Raw genomic sequence first — 23,470 nt, 5'->3', positions numbered from 1 at the left:
GTTAGTCAAAGTATCTAAATATATCCCTCTGTTAGCCAAAGTTGTTAAATATACCCTTACATGGATGAAAATGCCCAAATCAGATGAAATTAATCATTTAACTTAAAAAAACTATGCCCCATAATTTTAACCCGACCCGACCCACAAACCATGCCCGAGATTGGCAGTTTATCTCGGCTTTATTCTTTAGATCTTTCTAAAAAAAATTATGGACTAACTAAACATTTATGCTTCAAAGAATTTTTCAAGAAACGTTGGTTTAAAGATTTTGCAATATATCAAATTCCTTGGAACTATAATAAGATAGACCCATCAGTTTAAATAAAATAGTAACTCAACAATTTTTAATCAGTGATTGATAAGTTATAATAAACGCTCGAACTATTGTTAATTTTTTATGTCATTCATTTAATTAACTTAAAAATTGACATAAAATTCCTTTACAATAGTATTTCCTAGTTCCCGTGCACAATGCATCTTTTCAGAAGAATTTTTTTTTTATCAACTTATGTACAATATAAAAAAAAATTAGTCATATTCAATTGACTTTTTATGTCTAATTGCAAGAGCCGAAAGTCATTTTTCATCGTTCTTCATTGTAGCTTTAATATGCGTCAACAATGCTAAAGCTTCACCCAAAAAGAATTCACATATAAGATTCTAACCCAATTAGAAAGTTGATTATTAACGATATTTTTAGAAAGGTTTAAAGAATAAAGCTGAGATAAGCTGCCAATCTCGGGCATGATTTGTGGGTCGGGTCGGGTTACAATTATGGGACATGATTTTTTTAAGTTAAATGATTAATTTCATTTGATTTGGGCATTTCCATCCAGGTAGGGGTATATTTAACAACTTTGGTTACAGAGGGGTATATTTAGGTACTTTGGCTAACGGAGGGTATATTTAACTACTTGAAGGTCCGAAAGTTTGAAAATTCAAACCTTGGTCATGTTGATTCTGAACGGTTAAACTTTATTTTTTTGTAAATTTTGACTATTATTTAAATAGGGGTCTTAAAGTTGGTTATTTGTACAATCTCCCACAAGCTACGCCACAGAATGGGCAATTTGCAGGATTGCCCTTCGCTGGAGGTGGTCTTTAATTTTTACCCCTCAAAATGGTGGTCTTTAAAATTTGCATTTTCGCCTTGGCAGACTCGTTGCATGGTGAAGCCGTTTCATGCAAATTCTCGCCCGAAGGCCCAAATTATGCCCAAATTTACATGGGCGCATTTGCAAAAATTTCTTTCGCGAAATTTTGGCTTGTGATTTTTTTTTTTTAAATGAACTGGGGTTCGAACCCACAACCTCAGGGTGTTAGGCGAAGGGCAATACTTAAAGACCACCAATTTGAAGGGCAAAATTGAAGACCACCCCAAATGAAGGGCAATCCGCGCAAAAAAAAAGCCACAGAATTGTGAAGGGCAATTCGCAGGAATGCCCTTATTTTTGGGGTGGTCTTTAATTTTTGTCCTTTGTTAGAACCCTTTGGTTTCGGGTTCGAACCCCCGCTCAGTCGAAAATTAAAAAAAAAAATTAGTTTGGATTACTTTGTGAGGCAGAGTTTGAAACTCTACCTTAAGATAGAGCTTTGCCTTTAGGCATGCCAAAACTCTACTTTAAGGCACTCTGCCTTAAGGCCTAACTTTGGCCCGAACAGGCCTAACTTTGCTACAAAACTATGCCGTGAGAAATTGTCTTTTTTTTTAATTGAGCCGGGGTTCGAACCTCAAAACTCATGGTATTAGGCGAAAGAGACAAAATTAAAGACCACCAATTTGAGGGACAAAAATTAAAGACCAATGCATTTGAAGGACACTCCGCACAAAAAAATTAATTGTGAAAATGATAGGAACTTATTGGGCCAAACACCAAAGGCCCAATTTTTCTCCATTATAGCTACTCAAGGCCAACGATTTGTTCGTGTGTTTCATTTGTAACATTTGGAGATTGGAGTTATAATTTTAAAGTTTTGACGCATAATTATAGCACCCATAAGCAACTTTTTGGGTGTAGTAAAACTAAGGACACTGAAACATGCTGTAATTTTGAAAGACAATGTGTATATTCTAAACAACAACAACAACCCAGTGAAAATTGTGTATATTCTAAAGAGTTTGAAAATTAATTTGAGATATATTTGATCTCCCTGTTACATTAAGAAAAGGAAAAAGCAGGCTCCAACTTGACAAGTACATTTTCTGCGTGTCAAATAACTTGTATCAACAATAAATTGTATTATACTAGTAATTGTAGTAAATGATAATAAGAACTAATATAAGAAAACCCTATTAGTTTGTGAAAATTTACAGCTATATATACTCCTGAGAGTCCTGAACATGATTTTAGAATTTGTGTAATGAAAGAAAACTAATTAGAAGAGGAGATATAGTGGGGGACTGATTTTACTAATTCAAAATTACGAGGTCATTTTTGAACGTCAAATGTTTGATGCCCGCCAACGTACCAATCCAATTTATAGAGATGACTATAATTGAACAACTAGCAATTAGAGAAACATTGAAAAGAACTCAAAATTATATGGTCAAATGTTCACGTCTTATCGGATGCAAAAAAATATTTGTGCAAATGATATACAAGAAAACAAAAGTCTGATGAAAGATAAGTGCTACTGTAAAGATATTTGGAAGCTGACAAGGTCATTTGATGGATCTAACCATGGCATACAATATTGGTGCTGTTATCTCTTTCAATGTCTTCTTTCTTTCCAAGAATTTGACTGTACAAAGATATACAAACAATAAAATTTAAAACGACTTGAGAGATCTGGGGTCTCAGCCCTATATATGCTATGATTAGACTAAGGAAGCCCACGCCCTACAGATATTTGAGAGTGGCCACACACCCCCCACCCCCCCGCCCACCCCATCCCCTCCTAAAATCCGAAATTCTCTAGTTTACGCCTCATACATACAACTGATACTAGTTGTGTGAGGCTTTTTTTATCTCACAGATTGATGAATCTTACAAAATAAGCTCTTCATAAGACCCTATTGCTATTATTTTTCCTCAATCAGTATCCATCTTTTCATGTATGTCGATCTCTTGAAGATGTGATGCTTATCTGGGACCAGTGTCGGAGCCACATAGAGAAAAAAAATACTATTTTTACAAGGTTAAAATTATTTTTTATGTATATATAGAGTAGATGTTAAACTCCTTAAGCTTCTTCATATGTTTATTTTTTATATTTTTAACCCCCTCGGCGAAAATTCCATTCCGCCACTGTCTGGGACGCCTTTATTTTAGGAGAAAACGATGATCATGTTATGCTTTTTATCATCTTTCATCGACTGTCTTTAGGACAACACTGAGAGTCAAAAGACTTAATTAGCACATTACGGATCCCTTTTCAGCATCTGTTTCCCATCTAATTGTCGGGCACCTGTCTTCTCCAAACTGCATCAGACGTTTTCACTCTAAATTAATTGATCTTCAAATTAAAATTACAGTAATCTTAACTTATCAATAAGACATAAGTGCAGCAAATAACTTCTTATAATCGGTTAAACTACTACTAATAATATTAAAGAAATTTACGCTGTATATAAATTAATTAAATTCTATAACAAATCGAAAGATCATGAATAGTTGCTGAAATATGTCATACTAGAGTATCGCGACTCGAAATTAGTTAGTAAAGCAGTTTTTTCAAATCGAAAACTTAAATTAGTAGGATCATTTTTGGCTATTTTTCTTTGTGTTGTTGTAATATGTATGGACATTAGTATTTTAAATGGAAAGTTTGAATACAAATTACTGGTGATGCGCAGATTGGACGAGTCGAACAAATTTGAATTAGAATTTGCCAGCACTACACTGTGTAATGTTGACAAGACAAAGAAAGAGACAGCGGGGGCAGTTACGTTCCTAGTTGAAATACTAGAGAATGCAACACCATGGTCATATCTTGAAAAAATCATGCAAGATGATTAGACAATGACAATACTGTGAATAGAATCCTAAGCCAGCTGGTTCTTCCTTTCTATTTCTTTTTAGGTATCAGATAGTAAGTAATACCCTTTAACAATCCTTAATATAAGTTCAACTCTTTCTGGTTCATTTTTATAGGGAAAAACATGTTTAGTATGCTTATACCAAACACCAAAAAAGAATGGTAGTCATCATCAGTGGAACAAGGAAAGTACGTAAGAGGTGTAAAAATATGCATGATTAACGTTGATTCTCTATAGCATAATATCTTTCGAGGTTGTTTTCTACTGAAAAAATACCCATACCTAGAAGTGCACTATAATTGTCACGCATCCCTATGTATCATCAAATTTCTATAGTAAGTCATTGTAACTGCAGGTCTTATTCCTAATCAATAAACATGGATATCTTTTCTTGCAATTGCTAGTCTACTACTCAAATTTAAGAAATAAATAGTGATTTTAATTTGAATATTGTAATTCCAAATTAAAGATGTGTAAATGTCCTTTGAATCTTATGGTAATAAAATTACCATATAAAAAGGGACATTCTTTTAGAGACATACCAAAAATAAAAGTAAGACATTTAAATTGAGACGGTAGAAGTAGTATATATTAAACCCAATAATTCTCCCGCTTCAACATTATATTCATCGATTGTTACATTACAGATAGTCCCACCCCTGCCCCACCTCAGTTCCCCAAAATCCTCCACATGAAGTTTCCCCCATCAAATCATCAGCCATGTGACTTCTTCCAATGTTAAAACACCATTCCTATAATTCCCCCTACTTCCCAGAAAAAAGTACTACTACATCACTAGATGGACATGGAGTACTCCCAAAATCAATCAGGGCCACAACAAGATGATAAACAAGAAAACAATGGCCTCATTCTTGATCTAAGCCTCCTCTGTAATTGGGAACATGCAGATCAAGCACTCAAAACCAGTGATAATTCGCAAGGTAATGATGATGAAACAGAGCACCAGGTTTATTCATGTAACTATTGTCATAGGAAGTTTTACAGTTCACAAGCCCTTGGCGGTCATCAAAACGCACATAAACGAGAGAGAATTACAATGGCCAAGAGAAAGAAGAATATTGCTAATTCTAGCATGATGGCTTCTCTGCCTATTATGCATGGTTCCTTCCATAGGTCTTTTGGCATTCAAGCACACTCCATGATTCAAAAGGCTCCCATCTTTGGTGTACCCGCAATTCCACTGTCATATATGCATTCAGTTGGGTGGTCCAGAAGGCGGCTTCATCAGCTGCCGGCGATAGGTAGCCTGATTATGCCGGAAAGTCACCGCGTGGGAATGGCATCATTGGGTGACAGTGCTGCTAGGTTGAATGTTGGTTACTTGAACAAAATTCCAGCAATTGTTGGTTCTCATTTGAAGACTAATCAAGAGGATCTGAACAAGCTGGATTTATCTCTCAAACTCTGAGAGTAGTTACTGCGTTGAAGTAGTAGTAGTAATTTTTTATATATATTTTCCTTTTCGTTGGACTGTAGTTTCCTTCGGATATGTCTTCCTATAAAATTGCTATTAGAGTGGTAATAATGGTTCATTATTAGCCTAGGCGGATTATAAATGTTATTTTGGCTGCTGTCAGCCAAGCGGAATGCAGAGCATGTAGTACGGGTTTGGTTTGGCAGAACTTGTAGGGCTGTATATGTATTGATAAATTAAGTAAATATTTATTTATATGTAATAAATATGAGAGTTGACAATTTATCGTACGTTCACAATTTAATTTGACTACTTTTTTCATAAATTGTGAACGTACTTTTTATGTAGTTTTCAAATATGTAAATTTAATTATAAAATACTCGAAGAATCTATGTTTGAAATTGAATCAAAGAAAAAGTTGTTTGATTTTTCAAATAGGTCAATCCTCGTACAAATTGGGACGAAGAGAGTAAACTCAAAGTCCAATAGCAATAATAAGTTATGGATTCAGTAGCAATTGAGAAATCACCATAACCCATAAATTTTGAATCCTAGTTTAGCCTCTCTCTCGTATGCAAAAGACTTGATGCTCAAATCTTGCATCAAAGCTACAGCTAGCTTCTTGAAGACACAACGAGTTAACTTTAATTTGTAAGAAGCTTCATAGAAGTGTGAAATTGTAGAGTTCACAAGTACGAAGTGCATCTGTGCATGTTTCCTTAATGTTTCACAAAAGAAGAAACACTTTTGGTTGGACATTAAAACGGAGTCAAAATATCATCAGTTCATTTATGAGATACTAGAAATTTTGAATGCGTGACAAATGCGCATGTACACTGAATATCCGTACTGTTTGGAATTATTAACTAGTAGGACCAATATTAATTTTCGATACTATCTATATACATGCAATTATGCATATGGTGGGCAGAGAATGTTTCCTCTGAAGTCTTTCAAACGGTACTATTGCATTCAAATGATCCACCTTGTGGTTGTTAAAATAGACCATCTATTGAGAGGTCTTCATCATGGTTTGTGGAGACATGTGGAAAGGAAGTTGGATAATGACCCCATCTTAGCTTCCCCATCCCCACCCTAAAAAAAAAAAAATCAAAAAAAAATCAAAAAAACCTAATAATGATCCTTAATTTGAGCATGTCATAATCTCATAAACTTTATTGCGTGATTTTAAACATGAGTAGTCATTCTCAACAAATTGGTGGGACCAATCAGCCTTGTGATCCATCCAAATTTCAAACTTATGTGATGTTTTATAGTACTAATCTAGCTCACAAGGAACAACAAAATCAACCGACTTCCACTAACTACGTACAGCTCAGCAGAAGATATGTTTGTGTAGAGAGTACGTGACAATCAAATCTATTACTCCTTCAGTCTCAATTCACATGAAAGTTTTCAGAAGATATGTTTGTGTAAAAAGACAATTTATTCTTCAATTCACATGAAACTTTCATTTTTAAAAAGACAATTTATTCTTAATGAAATTATTTGTAACCACACAAATATCTGATTTAGTTTATATTACAAGTTTAAAAATCTTCATTTATTCTTAAACAGTCACATGATTAAATTGGGACGGTGGGAGTCCTATTAAGATCAAACTATGTATGTATATCAAAATCTAGAATGTCGATCAAGGTGACGTGCATGGTGTAGGGTTGGTGGGTTACGGAAACTGCAGAGAAGTAATGAAATATGTTCCTCCATAATTGTGTTTCCAAGAGCACAAATGATAACGTTGGCCTGGATTTTGTGTATAAATAATGGAATAATATAATTGTGACATTTGAGCTATAGCTTAGCAAATATTTATGTGTTAATACCATTTAGATTCTGTTTCAGCAGTGCTTGAAAACCCAATTTTGTCTTAGGCATTCTAGAATAATTAACCCAATTTGGCACATTTGGGCCTATTGAGTCAAAATCCAAATCCATCCCTTAATTCTTCATCCAAATGGCCCTAATTCCAGCCCTTTCCTGTATTACGGATTTAATTAGGTGTAGAGTAATCGCTTTTTAATAGTTGTATTCAGCGAATACAAAGCCCAATTTATAGTTATATGCTCTCCATATTTGCTGTTGATTAAACTTATTGCTCATTTCCCACAGGCTTTTTTATTATCTTGATTCTGATCAGCAGCTTGAAAAACAATTTTGTATGGTCAGTATTCATTTGGCACACGGCTGATCCAATATATCCAAATGGTCTTTCCTGTATTACAAAATTAGGAGCATTTGCTGTTGATTAAACTTATTGCTCATCCTCACAGTTCTGATCCAAAATAATTATTATTATTTTTTTGGCTTGAATTAATTCATTATTCTTGCGTCCCCGCCCCCACTGAGAAACAGGGATTTCAATTAAAATATACGAGGAAAAAAATTCAATGCCACATTAGTTAAAGTCCCATAGAAGTTGCACCAGATTTTGAATATATTTCTACTATATTAGAAGAGTGGGTTGAATCGTCGTCCACCCACTCTTCTAATATAGTTAAAATAAATTTTAAAAAAAATATTAAGGTGGGGCCCACTCTTTTACATATATTAGAAGAGTGGGTTGGATCGTCGTCTACCCACTTTTCTAATATAGTTAAAATAAAATTTAAAAAAATTAAGGTGGGGCCCACGTGAACAATTAGGAGATAATTGTAAAAAAAAATAAAAGAGAAATTAAATAAGGTGGGGTCCACGTGAAGAAGTAAGAGATAATTGCAAAAAAAAAAAGAAGAAAAAAAAGGTCATTTAAATAATGATAATAAATTCAGAAAATGGTAAAGGTACGCTTAGAGAAAATTTAAAGAAGAGAAATTCATGAAAAAAGAAATAACGATTTAAATTGAACACAAAAACAGCTAAAGAAGTCATAAAAAAGTTATACCTTTGGGTATAAGTTTAGACACATACGTCTCACACAAATAATGAGGAATAACATCAAGAAAATGAAATATAAACGGTCAAAAAACGTATACACATATTTTCTTAAAATGATGAAGTTGGTCTATACTTAAAAATTTAAGATTATGAATATGCTAACACATGAAACGTTTTTCGGTGTTATTGGTAAAGAGATGATGGATGGAACTTGGTAGGAGAAGGTGTATTTCAAATCTTTCAATCGAGAACCAAACCAGAAAGTCATATATGGGAGAAGTTGACTAAGTAAAATAATTTATTGATATTTTCAATTAATTGAATTATAATACTTTTTATAATAAAAATTTCATAGTTATATTACTAAAAGGTACTCTCTCGTTCTAATTTATGCGACATATTTCGATTAAAAGATAAAGTTTACAAAAGAAAGGAAAGATCTTTGAAACTTGTGGTCTAAAACAAGTCATAGGTATTTTCGTGGATTTAAATTATTTCATTAAAGGTAAAAAGGGAAGTTTCAAGTTAAATGATTTCTAAACATAAAAATATATCATTCTTTTTAAGAAAAGCTAAAAAAAAAAGTGTGAGATTATTTTTGTGTTGGGCACGTCATTTAAAGACTTTATTATCATCTAAGTACATACATATGAACAACATATATATGCACTGTATACTCACTAATAATGTATGGAAAATGATGTGTAACTTTAAAACATAAGATTGGATAAGATGGAGTAACTAAGAGCTCGTTTGGAAGGGCTTATGGCTTTTAACTTGTAAACCAAAAGTCATAAGTTATGAATTGTAGCTTATGATTTTTGGCTTATTTTTGTCATTTTGGCATAAAAATAAATGCTTAAAAGTATTTTTTTATTTTACTCAAACATTACAAAAGTACTTAAAAGCTATTTTGACTTAAAAACACTTAAAACAAGCCAATCCAAACGGGCTCTAAGTAGGGAATTTTCATAGAACCAAATGTGGTTGCATTAATCATCTTTTAAATGACAAGATTAAATTGAATCTTTCCTCTTGAGATCTCTTGAGTAAAGGTAAAAAGACTAGTGTTAGGTTCTAAACGAAAAGCATTTGACTTTCATGGGCATTCTAAGCAGCAGCAACAACAATAACATACTCAGTGTAATCCCACACTTTATTAATATTATTAAATTTAGCTCATTTGTTTTTATCTTTATTAATATTATTATAATAGAGTAAAATACTCATTTGTTTTTATTTACCTGCTTCAGATCAATTAAAACTATTTCATGTCAAAATTGTGAGAATCAGACTAGATGATATTCAATTTGTCATAATTTCACATTAAGCAAGTCAAAAGCAGGTACCGATAATTATTCTTCTGGACAGGAATTATTTAAAGGTCCTTATCCAAAAAAAGCCATCCATGTTCGTTGTTTCCAATCAATGTGTCTCCCTGACAAAGATGTTTAAGCCGAAAAATTGAGATACTATTCGAAGGATTCACAGACTTATATCTTATGGATTTTGAGATCAAACCGAAAAATATACATGCTGTTTAATTTCTTGATATCACACGACAATTTTTCAGATTCTTTTTGGAGTCATTTAGTTGTAAAATTGCTGATAATTAAACTCCCTAATGTTTGTTTCATAGGTACTAGAAAAGATATTCATAGGTACTAGAAAATATAGTTAAAGACATAAGTTTCCTCTCAAAACCAGTCATGCTATCTGGTCTCTACTTTTAAGAGATTACTAGGTAATTTATCCGCGCTTCGCGCGGTCATAAATAACCTCAATAAGCTTAAGATAAATATCGGTAAAACAAAAGACATTAAGAACATCTCAACAAAATTAGATGATTTGACATTATTACATATCTTAAAGCTTGTACATATACAATGAATGATTTAAAAAGTTTTGATTTCAATTTTGTCTTTTACATATTTTTCGGAGCGTAACATTTATTTATTGACATAACTATCTTTATTCTCAATATTGATTGATTTTTCATGAAATAATTAATCATCATTTTTTTTAATCTTTTTATACACGAAAAGCATAGCATTAATAGAGATACAATATACTCTCTTTTTTCCCAAGAATTTCATGATGTTAAAGTTTCTAAGATTATCATCAATTAAAATTAATGGTAAGTTTAAATAAGTCTGACCAGTTAATAAATGATACAGAAGAAATTTTGAATAAAAGCTAAGTTAATGATTATCTTGATCGGAAATTGCTAGGCAAAATCTTCACCCCTCAAGTCATTTTTTGAATCTTAGCATTAGTTCAATTCTTTGGCTAATAACAAAATGCAAAGAGGAAAAAAAAAAAAAAAAAAGCAAAATACAAAGGCAAAGTACTAAGAAAAAAAAGACAAATAGATTGCATATAGTTAATAACTGTGATTTACTCTCCTAAACAAAGCTCAATCGTTAATTTAGAAATGCATCTTCAACATTATTATTATTATTATGATAGAAAAAGAGACGAGAGAACTACGAGGACATGAGTAAAAATCATCATCTTAAGGATTTAGCGTTTAGAAACGGAGTTAATCATTTAGCACTATTCGAGGGCTAAATTTTCAATTCATAAATTTACTTCAAAACTATTATTCTAGGAATGAATGACATTACCAAAGCTTGCAGTCGATACATTTCTCATACAAACACTTTCACGAGACATGAATATAGTTAACAAAAAGAACATGTGATTTTGAAATGAAAAACTCCTCGAAGATCTTTGAATATAGAAATAATATGAAGGAAAAGGTGAACTGCTCGGCTCAAATTTATCTGTAATTATGTCGGGACCAAATAATCTTGCCAAAGCTTTTTTGTAATCAAATAAAAATAAGCATTACATTAGATTCCTTCATATTTTTTGAGTAAATATTAAAAATAATATACACTACTAAAAAATCATTATTTTCCCACTAATTTCGCAAAATTTTCAGTGGCTATTTCCCACTGAATGTCGGTGGGAAAAATATAAATAGTAGAGTTTTCACACAGAATGTCACACTCCAAAAAGACAACCCGACCCTTACCAGGACAGCGAACCCGCCTTCTCGTTATACTCATAATCTTTGACTCTTAAATCATGAAATGAGTAAGGCTTTTCAAAAAACTGTGATTAACGCATAATGATACTCTCCTAAACAAAGTCTCTAACATAAATCAAGATACCATAACATAGATACTCGACTCGGCAACACTCCGGAAGGAAATCGTTAATTAATATCCTCTACTCATCCGTACACACACATGCATCTTCAAGAAGGGAACATTATTGAATTATATAGATAAGGAAGGTAATGGAATAAGAGAGAAAAGAGAGGCGGATGTCATGCATGCTCGAACTTTTTAAAAAAAACTTTTTCTTACATACATATATATAACATCATCGTCAAAACGTACCCGGCCTTTTTAGGACTCGGTGTGATGTTAGGACTCGGTGTGTAACGTTTCGGGACTCGGTGTGAATCGATCGGTGGTTGCACAATAGGTGCCGTAATCATGTGAGAAAATACATACATATATATTCGAGGCCAAATAAAAGCTATAAATACATCGGAGTGACGTAAGGTCGGTAACCTCCAATTTTTATTATGGAATTATCATCACTATATCTCTTGAAGGAACAATTATTATAAGGTGAGATCAACAACAATGAATAAAATCGAGAAAATCATGAAATAATCTCAATAATCTCATAATAGTATTAACATCATAAGCTTTGGAATTTCTAGAATTAAAATCATCACCATCATAATCATCATAGAAACATTCATCTTTAACATCGTCATTCATATTGTAAAAACATGTCCGTTGTTGTTGTCATAAAAGCTTATAGAATCATAAATCTTTGACTCGGAAAATAGGGACATTTTGAAAAATATCTATGGATTATCAAGAAAAAGTCATGCCTTTGAATCATAAACTCTATGAATCATGAATTTCTTTGAATAAGAATATTCTTTTAAAACATTTATGGATTCATAAAGGGATCATGGGACATTTGGAAAACACCTATTGGATTCATAAGAAAGGAATCATGCCTTTAGAAGAAAGGGACTAACCTTAACATACCTTTGGAGCTTACTCTCCCGACTTTCCAACTTTTATCGCGCGATTTATTTAGGATTGTTCGTCATCTCATAATCTACATAGGCAACCAGTCATATTATCATTAGGCTCATTGTCACACTCTTATCTTAAGTCTCTAAATAAATTCCTTTAAGATGCCGTAATCGGACAACATCTCCCTATTTATATGCCTGGCTCCGAATTCTCAATACCAACAATCAACAACCAATAACAACAACAGAAACAACAACAACCTCATTACTATCAAAATATTCCATCAAATACTAGATATTTTCTCCAACTCCTCCACAAACGAATTTGCTACATAATTATTCCATAAATTTATCTCTATAAATAAGCCTTAAATGATACCAAAAGAGAAAGATTCATACCTTATATACGATATCTCCAATACTTGCCTTACTCCCAAGCCACAAAAATAACACAATATTATAATATTAACTATACCGCGGAACGAATCCGCAGATTTTTACTTAACTCGCGTTGGAATTTAATGGAGGGAAGGTTGGAGAACTTTCTCGAATTGTTGGGAAATATTTTTTCCACCGAAAATGAGGGGTTAAACCCCTTTATATAGTTGCTCCGAAGTCAAAACATAAAATTCGTTTATCATTTAAATTATTTCGAGACCTAAAACTTTTATACACCGATCTCTTTATTTGCATACTTGGATATGTCCAAAACTCCATGATCTGTGTAACTTATCCAACATCCCAAACTTAGCAAAACTTATTTTATTTTTTTCCGATTCGTTTAACCTCCAACCTTCGCGACACTTACTTATCACTTGTTGAACATAACATAAATACTTATAACTTCAAACATAATCCTGTCCTTTGAGCTTATGTGACTAACCTATGATGCAACTTAACGCACGAAAATACGAGATGTAACACAGAAAGTTTATGAAGTTTCCCAGCGTTTCAATGGGAACCTCTTTCCCCATTATGCATTTTCCCAGTGAGATTGTTCAGTGGGAATGAGATGGGAAAATAATATTCTATAGCACAAATTTTCCATTGAATGCCAGTGGAAAAAATCTTTTTTTCTAGTAATGGTATAGTTTATTATGCATTATCAATGAAGTATATTTAAGTTTTATCTATTAAGAACTTTTCAAAATTATAAAAGCATTAGTTAACAAATTAAATATAGAAAAGAAGGAACAAAAACAAATGTCGTTTAAAACCTAAAAATAAAATATAATTACCATCTAATCTAACAGTTCTATATTCTTTTTCTCTCATACTAAAATGAGAGTGTGTACTCTTCTAGATTCCGACATTGAATCCCTTTTAAAATAATGGATATGAGTTTTCTTCTAAATTCATACATTGCATCCATATGAGTTTTCAATCATCTATGAGCAGAAGTAAAAAGCTTAACTACCTCAAATTACCAAACAAACTACAACATAATTGGCGGTTGAAGATGATGTTTATTAACTTACCTTTTCTCAAGCTTTTACTCCTCCCACTCAGTTTACATATATGATAATAAGTTTTTTTGTGTCCAGTATAAATAATCACCAAACTTGCCATTAAAAAAGGCCTAATAATTCAAATAATTCTCAATAAATGATTTCCTCTCTCTAAACTAGAATATTATTGAATTTATTGATGTAATAAGTGATGTTTTTTAGTTTTTTTAAATCAAAATTTTAAGTTATATGATCATATAGTGTAAAAAAAAGTTGCTCTATAATTGTAACATTATTTTCTTAAATTATCACATTACATCTCAACTTAGAAATATCTACAAACTTTCAATGCATTTATAGATTAATGCTTCGTTAATTACCTTTTAAATGTCTAATTGAATATTTGTATTTCTTGGCTCAACTTTTAAGATGCACCTTAGGTTGTAAAAACCTCTAGACTTTCTGTTATCTATGACCTTCACGAAATACTTTTCTGATTGTAAGAGAAAGTTACTCGTTGAAAAACTAAATTCTAGACAAATTTTTTCGCTAAACCTACAACATGAAAATGAACTCAAATCATTGGACTAAGACTAAAAGTAGAAAGGATTTTTCTACGTTTACCTTGGGTATCCAAAATCTGAAGTTGAACCTTGACGAAATACTTTTCTGTTTGCAGGAGAAAGTTACTCGTTGATAAACTGAAATCTAGATAACCTTTTTTCTAAAGCCTACAACATGAAAATGAACGTCTAATCAGAAGTAAGACTAAAAGTAGAAAGGATCTTTGTGCAGTTGCCTTGGGTATCCAAAATCTGAAGTTGAACACTCTAAATTATTTCAAAATATTCAGAGATAAAAGTACTTAATTTTGTGACAAAAAATTCAGTATCACATGAATAATTTCATAATCAAGTAATATCCAAAAATAAAGAATGAGAATTATACAACAAAAATTGTAAATTTGAGAGTAAATATCTTAAAAGGTCACTCAACTTTGAGAAATTATTTAGCAAAGTCATTGAATTTTGCTACATATCAATAAAATCATTTAACTTTGGCTTTTACTCTCATAAAATCACTGAACTAAATATGTCATCAAAAAAATATGACATGACAATATTAATTAATTTTTTTATGCCATGTTGACATGGACCCCACAAATTAAAAAAAAAAATCATATTTTAATACCTCAGCATCCATCCACCAACCCTTCATTTAAAACTCATTTTCTTTGTTGTTTCTACCTTATTTTTATATGTGCTCTTATTCTTTTCTTGAAATTATTTTCTTATTTATTTATTGCACTGTCCTTCTTTTTAGCTTCTGCAATCTTTCTTTTCGTCTCTATTTTCTTATCTTTCTACTTTGTGTACGTATATCTATTTAATAGATAAGACTTACTCATACAAGATATTTACACCAAATCAATATGTATGAATTTTATTATAATTAAGAAATAAATAAAATAAAAATACATATTAATTAATCATAATTAAAGAATATATAGAAACACGTGAATGTTATTATTGGTCTGGCTGAAAGGAAGAGGCCACATAGGACCGGTTGGACCCTTTCCTTTTGTAAGCAACAACATTTTTTTTTTTACCAAAAAAAAATAAAAAATTTGGTTAATATACGTAGGAACTAAGGTTAAAAATAAATTCGTTGGCATTAGTGTGTTCAATGAGTCAATTGAAATTTAATAACTTAGCTCTCACGTAAAGTGTCTAAAGTAATAGATTAAATTTTAGAAAAAACTGAAATGTATATCCAAAATTAAAATATGAATTTATTTTATTTTATTTTATTTGTGGAGTCCATGTATACATGGCATAAAAAATTGATTAATATTGCCATGTCAAATTTCTTTGATGACACATTTAGTTGAGTAATTTTATGAGAGTAAAGGCCAAAGTTGAGTGATTTTATTGATATATAGCAAAGTTTAGTTACTTTGCCACATAATTACTCAAAGTTGAGTGACCTTTTAAGATATTTACTCTAAATTTGAAAAAAACTTACCGTATGCTATAACGGTGCACTCCATAACAACCTTTGCAGAGAAGAACTCATGTGGTAAAGAAGATCAAGTAAGAGGAGTAAACAAAAGTGTAGTTATCGCAATTATTCAAAATGTTGAAATCATTCCAGTATACTGTTCCATTATTAAGTTAGGCAACGTTTCATTCTTTCCGAAAGGATGCGAATTTAATATTTTCTAATTTTTAAAAATAGAGTAAAAAGGCAAAAAAATGATAAAAGCCTTTTTAAGCTTTTAAGGCGTGACACGTCACCGGGTCTATGTCCTGCAATTATATATATATATATATATATATTCAATTTCTTCAGAGATTATAAAGCATATACCAAGAATATCAAAAGACCATTCACATGTATACATGTAACAAAGTCTAAATTCCCCTTCACTCCCTAAACCTTAGGCGATGAAGGCTGTATTCAATTGATGTTATAGGTGGAAAAGAAAATATTTTGTTAAGTAAAACAAAAATGCCAAAAGCCCTAGAAAAAAAAAACATTTAAAGTTTACTAATCATAAGGAAAATAATGACCCTCAGGGTCTAGTCTAGTAATCAATAAAATGAATTGAGAATTATGACTTCTTAGGTTAAAGGTCTAGTCTAGTAATCAATAAAATGAATTGAGAATGACTTCTCAGGTTAAAAACTTTCTTCCTCTTAATTTATAGGCAAAAGTCATAGACAGCCCTCTAAACTTTTTCACATATTTCTCATGGCTACCTAAATCTAAGCTTGTTCTAATTTGACACCTAAACCCCTCCGAATTTGTACCATTTAGACACCTTTTTTACAATCAGCAAAAACATAAATGTGTGTATTACATTCGCGGTGACGTGGAAAAATGACCAATTAAAAAATGATATGTGGCATTGGGTCCAAAATAATTATAAGTAAAAAAAAAAAAAAAATCATCTGCACCCCCCCCTCCCCTGCCCCGCCCCCAAACCCCTGCCAACACCACCCCACCCTACCATTCCCCTTTCTTCTTTCTTCCTCGTAGAAAGATAAATCTCCATTCCACTTCCAAGATAAATCCCCCTCTCCCCTTTCTTCTTCCTCCCTTCCAAGCTCTAATATTTTAATTTAATGTCTAATAAATAGTTTATGGATAAATAACTTATCATTTTAAGGATGAATTAATGGAGTAATGAAAGAAATAAATTTTCGTAGAAAATGTTGGATATTACAAAGGTTGGGTTTAGATCTTATTTTTTGGGGGTGGTTTTCGGTGGAAAATAAGGGCGTTAAGGGGTCTGTTTAAGGTGTAAAGTGGTAACAATGGTGGGTTGTTGGTGGTACAGTGGTGCCGGGTTGAAGGGTTTAAGGTTTAAGGAACAGTGGTGGTACAGTGGTACGGTGATGTTGAAGGGTGGTGTTTAGGGTGGGTTAATGGTTTAAGGTTTAAGGAACAGTGGTGGTACAGTGGTACGGTGATGTTGAAGGGTGGGTTAATGGTTTAAGGTTTAAGGAACAGGGAAGCCACGGGAGGGTGGCGACGGTGTGGGGTGGAGATGGTGATGGGTCTGCTTATGGTGAGTAAAAAAATTGAAGAAGAAAGGAAAAAGCTATTTAAAATGAAGAAAGGGGGAGATGAGGGAGCAGTGGTTTGTGGTGGAGGGATTGGAGTTCGCCAGTGGCGGCGGTGTTAGTGGCGGCAGCGGGAAGGAGAAAACGTGAAGAAGAAGGAGAAGAAATAAAAATAAATGAAAAATAGGGTAAATAATGTCTTTCACGCTCCTCTCTTGGGTGAATTACACACACTTCGCCACATCAGCAAAAGGTGGCTAAATGGTACAAATTCGGAGGGGTTTAGGTGTTAAATTGGAACAAGCTTAGGTTTAGGTAGCCATGAGGAATATGTGAAAAAGTTTAGGGGGCTGTCTATGATTTTTGCCTAATTTATATATATGCGATAAAGGAAAAATGAGAAAAAAAAAAAAAAAGAAAGAAGAAGGACATAAGAAGACGGGGACAAATATGTTGCATTCTCCTTGAAATTTTTGGAAGAAAACGACAAGGTGAAAACTAATCAGTAACGGTGGAAAATTATAAGGATTCTCATTCATTTCTTCACACTACACAACTAAACATGCTACATAAAAATCAAGCCACCATCTCAACACAACACACACACTGGACAAGCCACCCAAGTAATTGGAATTGGGTGTAATTACACAAGATCAAATTCACCTTTGTTTGACCACGGGTAATTACACGATTAGGTGAGAATTGGGTGTAATTGAGAGGGCGTAATTACACTCTCCAATTCTCAAGGGGAGAGAGAGAGGGGAGGGGCACAGAATTGGGTGTAATTACACCCAAGTGTGTAATTACGGGGTTACTTTTAATTTATTTCTTTTTAATTTTATTTTAATTTCTTTTCTTTTTTAGTTTATTTTTTATTTCTATTATTTAATTTATTTTTTATTTTATTTTAATTTCTTTTCTTATCTAATTTATTTTTTATTTCTATAATTTAATTTCTTTTTTATTTTTACTTTTTAATCATTTGTATTTTTTAAAATATATTTTTCTTTTTATAGAATTTATATTTCATTTCCTTTCTTCTCATTCCAACCTTTACTTCTTGTGGTTTTATGTAATTGCTCGTATTTTTTATTTTTTTACTTTATTCATTTAGCATAACCGTGCTAATATTCTAATTTTTGAAACTACATCTCTTAATATTAGAAAGAATGAGTCATTAGTAAACTTGGCATATAAAAAGTACGTTATTAAAGTAGAATTTCGTTGTGAATGAGGTTATTGACTTATATTTTCCCTTTCTTTTGAATTATAGGAATATTTACTTATGTTACGTTAAAACTTACTTATGTAACGTTAGAATTTGACATAAGAGTATTATGTTAAAAATATTCTTTCGGATTTTGAAATTAGGTTATATTTTCGATTCTAAAAATATTTGCTTTAGTACTATTGACTTGTTATTTCATATTACATGTTGTTTATTTTTCACTTACAGTTGATAGAATTATTGTCAAACATTTGAACAGTGTTAATGGCATTATATTTATAAATATTCTTTTTTTGTCAAACATCCAATCCCATGATGTTCTCACAAAAAAGGTATGCTTTTAATTTTTAAAATCAATTAAAATAAAAATATTATTAAATTGAAAATATATATGAATTATTTTTTACAATATTAGTTACAAAAATATGATTATTAATTAATATATTTTCAAGAAAAAATGTATTATTAAATAACTAATCTAATATCATTTATAAAGGCACATATTTTTTAACTATTAATTTTAAATTTTTTATAATTAAATTTTTGTTTTAAATTATACTAACTATATAATTACACTTGTGCAACCAAACAACACGCTTGTAATTACACTATGACAAACAAACAGGTCGTTATAATTACAATACTGTGTAATTACTAGGCTGTGTAATTACACCAATTCCAATTACCAAGTGGCTTTCCAAACAGGCTCTAAGTACTTTCTTTGTCCCAAATAAATGGCCTTACTGTTATAGGGAAAATCAAATAGGTTTTTCAAGTAAGTTGTTTTAGATGTCTAATTTTTACATATTTTTTTCTTTTTATGTTTTTACTTGTAAGAATATTTTATCTGTATATGTATTTTTTGTTCTTGTTTCTTCTAATTATGAAGTTTTATCATAAAAGATCCAAACAATCAAAATCCAAATTTTAGAAAGTTAGATGTATTTATCATCGGCTTCATTCTTATTGAGATGGAATGAAGACGACTTTGTCCATAGATTACAAAAGAAATAATTATAGTAGAATTATGGAACTTGAAAATGTAAACAAGGGCATTCCTTGGATTGTTTCACTAGTTGCTTGATGAAAATTTGCAAATACCAAAAAGAAAAAAGAAAAAAGAAAAAAAAAGAGAACTTCAATAGTTATACTTTAAGTAAAACATAAAAGTACTAATTTAAATATGTATTTCAGCTCACTTGATTCGACGTTTTTACACACAAAATTCAGTTATCACATTTTGTGTTTTCCAGAGAAAGTTCATTTATAAAATATTTCAATTTTTACCAACTTATTTTCCACTTCAACCTCAATACTCTATGTCTAATTTGGCGTGTCTTTCAGTATTTTCATTTTTTTCTTGTTTGATTAGTCATATTATTTTGAAAAACACTGCCCTATACCCACGCCCAGCCCTCTTCTTCTCCTATCTTCTTTCTCTTCTCTCCTTCCTTCTCTCTGGTGTTCCCCGCTGCTTTTTTTCCGCCCCTTGGGGCCCGCATCCGGATCCGACAGATTCGAGTTTTCGGGCGTGAACAGTGATTCCGGTGTGAATAGTGAAGCGCGTGGCGAACAATTACAACATCAATTAGTCATTAAACTTTCATTCTCATCATGGAGTTGGTACCTCTAAGCGATATTAATCCATTCCTCTTTTTTTTTTTTTTTTTTAATTCTCTGTCTTTTATCCTTGCATCTAATTTACATTCTTGCATTACTTATATTATTTTTGTCGTAGTAGTTACACTTTCATCTAGATTATTGCTAACTTGTGTTTTAATATTGATTCCTGCCTGTTTGAGTAGTTTATATTTGCTTTACTGGCTTTGGTAGACAATGGTGGACTAGGGTCATGTTCTCGGACTGGGGTGAGGGTTGGAAGGGGTAGGTGGGTTAAGAGAGTCTCTGAAGTACGCGAGTAGGGTCTTGAAATATTGGGACTCTCAAAAACGAAACGTCGAACTAGTTAAGAGTCTTAAGAAGAGGAGGATTAATATAGCTTGTGTCCGGGAGACTAAATGGGTAGGATCCGGGGCTAAAGATGTGGACTATAAGTTATGGTTCTCGGAGTAATAATAGGAATGGGGTAGGCATTTTAGTAGATAATGACTTAAGAGACCAGGTGGTAGGGGTTGAAAGGGTCAGTGATAGGATGATGACGATTAAGGTGGTCGTTGGAGGGTTTATTTTCCACATTATTAGTGCTTATGCGCCGCAAACGGGCTTGGGCGAGGAGGAGAAAAGACGTTTTTGGGAGGATTTGGACGAGATAATGGGAGGTATACCGCCCACTGAGAAGCTATTCATCGGAGGAGATTTCAATGGGCATATTGGGTCAATTTCGGGTGGATTTGACGATGTGCATGGAGGTTGTGGTTTCGGGGACAGGAACGGAGGAGGATTTGCACTGTTGGATTTCGCAAAAACCTTTGGGGTACATGGTGGTAGCGATTCGAGTTTCCGGAAGAAGGAGGAGCGCTTGGTAATCTTTCGTAGTTCGGTGGCTAAGACGCATATAGACTTTTTACTCCTTAGGAAGGACGATAAAGGTCTTTGTAAAAGGTAATTACACCCCGTAATGTGATTAGGTGAGAATCTAATGACCCTATTATTTAATTTATTTTTTATTTTATAAGCTCTTGGTGATGGATTTGGAAATCAAGATGAGAAGAAGGAGGTCGTGGATGACGAACCTAAGATCAAATGGGGGAGTTTGACCATGACGGGTGCATCCTTAATATTAGAAAGGAGATGGGGGAGAAGTTGAGGGCATGGGAGCATTTTCCCTTTCTTTTGAATTATAGGAGAGTAATGGGGAGGTGACCGGCTTATGTGTGTGGAATAGGACGGCCGGTTGAAATTAGGTTATATTTTCGATTCTAAAATATTTGCTATTGACTTGTTATTTCTAGAGAGGTCTTTGATAGGGTCTCGAAGGGTAGGCATTATATTTATAGTGGTCGGACCGATGTTCTCACAAAAAGGTGGTGGAATGAAGAAGTTCAAGAGAAGGTGGAAGCAAAGAAGGTGGCGTATGCGAAGTTGGTAGACAACAAGGATGCTGAGGAGAAGCATACGAATATGGAATTGTATAAGATGGCGAGGAAGGAGGTAAAGTTAGCGGTTACATCGGCAAAGACAACAACTTTTGAATGCCTGTATGCAGAACTAGAGGACAAAGGCGGCGATAAGAAGTGTATTTCTTTGTCCCAAATAAACTTACTGAGGCGAGGGAGAGGAGTCTAATTTTTACGCGTGACTTGGATCAGGTGAATTGCATCAAGGACGAGGATGGCAGGGTACTGGTGGAGGACGCTCTCATTAGACGGAAATGGCAGTCATACTTCCATAAACTCTTGAACGACAAAGGGGATAGAGACATTGTGTTGGGAGATTTGGAGTACTCCAAAAAGAAAAAAGAAAAAGAAAAAAAGTGCCGTGATTTTGGATATTGTAGGAGTATAAAGGTTGAGGAAGTTAAGGGTCTTGTTCGTAGTATAAGTAGGGGAAGAGCGAAAAACACTGTTTCAGACCGATGAGATTCTGTGGAATTTTGGAAAAGCGAGCGGGCGAGGTTTGAAGTGGTTGACTCGGTTATTTAATGTCATCTTTAAGACGGCTAAGATGCCGAAACTTAATGGCATGCGGTACGATGATTCCATTGTACAATCGATTCCCGCTCGTTTGACATTTAAGTTAAGTTGCAACAACTACGGACCATGCGTATGAAAGTGTGGGAAGGGTGGTGGAGATGAGGGTGAGGAGAGGCGTGTCCATCTCGGAAGCCCATCGAACTAGTTAAGGTTCGGATTCATGCAGGCGCTCGGACTACGAAGCTATTCATCTTGTAGGGGAGGCGGGGAGGAGACGCAGTATAGGGAGAGGAAGAGGGACTTGCACATGGTATTCATCGACCTAGAAAAAGCATACGACAAAGTGCCGAGAGAGGTTCTATGGAGATGCTTGGAGGCTAGAGGTGTACCTGTGGCGTACACTAGGGCGATCAAGGACATTTATGATGGGGACAAGACCAGGGTAAGGACTATGGGAGGAGACGCAGAGCACTTCCCAGTGGTGATAGGGTTGCACCAGGGATCAGCTCTTAGCCTATTTTTATTTTCCTTAGTGATGGATGGATTGAGGCGGCAAATTCAAGGTGAGGTGCCATGGTGTATGTTATTTACGGATGACATAGTCCTGATTGACGAGTCTCGCGGCGGAGTTAACGGATTTGGAGGTTTGGAGACAAACTGCGGAGTCTAAAGGGTTGAGTTGAGTAGGATCAAGACGAGTACTTGGAGTGCAAGTTCGGTGATATAGTGCGTAGACGACGTGGAAGTGAAGTTTGGCACCCGGAGTCATACGGAAGAAAGATAGTTCAAGTATCTTGGGTCTATTATACAAGGAAATGGGGAGATTGATGATGACGTCACACACGTATTGGTGCGGGGTGGATGAAATGGACGCTTACTCTCGGAGTGTTATGTGACAAGAAGGTGCCACCCAAAACTTAAAGGCAAGTTCTACAAAGCGGTGGTTAGACAAGTATGTTGTATGGGGCGGAGTGTTGGCCGGTCGAAATCTCGTATTCGAGAAGATGAAAGTGGCGGAAATTAGAATGCGGCGATGGATGTGTAGGCACACTAGGAGCGATAGGATTAGGAATGAAGTCATCCGAGACAAGGTTGGAGTAGCCTCAGTGGAAGACAAGATGCAGGAAGCGAGGCTTGGTAGCGACGGTTTCAGAAGAGGTAGAGGTAGGCCGAAGAAGTATTGGGGAGAGGCGATTAGACAGGACATGACGCATTTCATGAAGACAAGAGGGACATGACTTTAGATAGGAG

At 33.5% G+C, this 23,470-nt stretch overlaps 2 protein-coding genes across 2 annotated transcripts; both read left to right on the top strand.

Annotated features, from left to right (window-relative positions):
- The first annotated feature begins 4,629 nt into the window (after positions 1-4,629).
- Positions 4,630-5,704, top strand: LOC132054583 (zinc finger protein 1-like). The gene has a single exon (XM_059446562.1). It carries the CDS (start codon positions 4,779-4,781, stop codon positions 5,406-5,408), a length of 630 nt encoding a protein of 209 aa, XP_059302545.1. The 5' UTR covers positions 4,630-4,778; the 3' UTR covers positions 5,409-5,704.
- A 14,963-nt stretch (positions 5,705-20,667) lies between these two features.
- LOC132053925 (uncharacterized) lies at positions 20,668-21,872 on the top strand. The gene is made up of 2 exons (XM_059446019.1): positions 20,668-21,188; positions 21,539-21,872. Exons 1-2 carry the CDS (start codon positions 20,668-20,670, stop codon positions 21,870-21,872), a joined length of 855 nt encoding a protein of 284 aa, XP_059302002.1.
- The last annotated feature ends 1,598 nt before the right edge of the window (positions 21,873-23,470 follow it).

Source organism: Lycium ferocissimum, chromosome 4 (assembly GCF_029784015.1).
Source record: "Lycium ferocissimum isolate CSIRO_LF1 chromosome 4, AGI_CSIRO_Lferr_CH_V1, whole genome shotgun sequence".
NCBI classification, from domain to species: domain Eukaryota; kingdom Viridiplantae; phylum Streptophyta; class Magnoliopsida; order Solanales; family Solanaceae; genus Lycium; species Lycium ferocissimum.
The sequence above is the reverse complement of the archived record's forward strand: the minus strand, read 5'-3'. Positions and strand labels throughout refer to the sequence as shown.

Excerpts from the sequence above, each read along its gene's own strand:
- LOC132054583 (XM_059446562.1), top strand. The coding sequence starts at position 4,779 with ATGGACATGGAGTACTCCCAAAATCAATCAGGGCCACAACAAGATGAT.
- LOC132053925 (XM_059446019.1), top strand. The coding sequence starts at position 20,668 with ATGTGGACTATAAGTTATGGTTCTCGGAGTAATAATAGGAATGGGGTA. Across the intron at positions 21,189-21,538 it reads GATAAAGGTCTTTGTAAAAG|AGAGGTCTTTGATAGGGTCT; the intron begins GTAATTACACCC and ends TGTTATTTCTAG.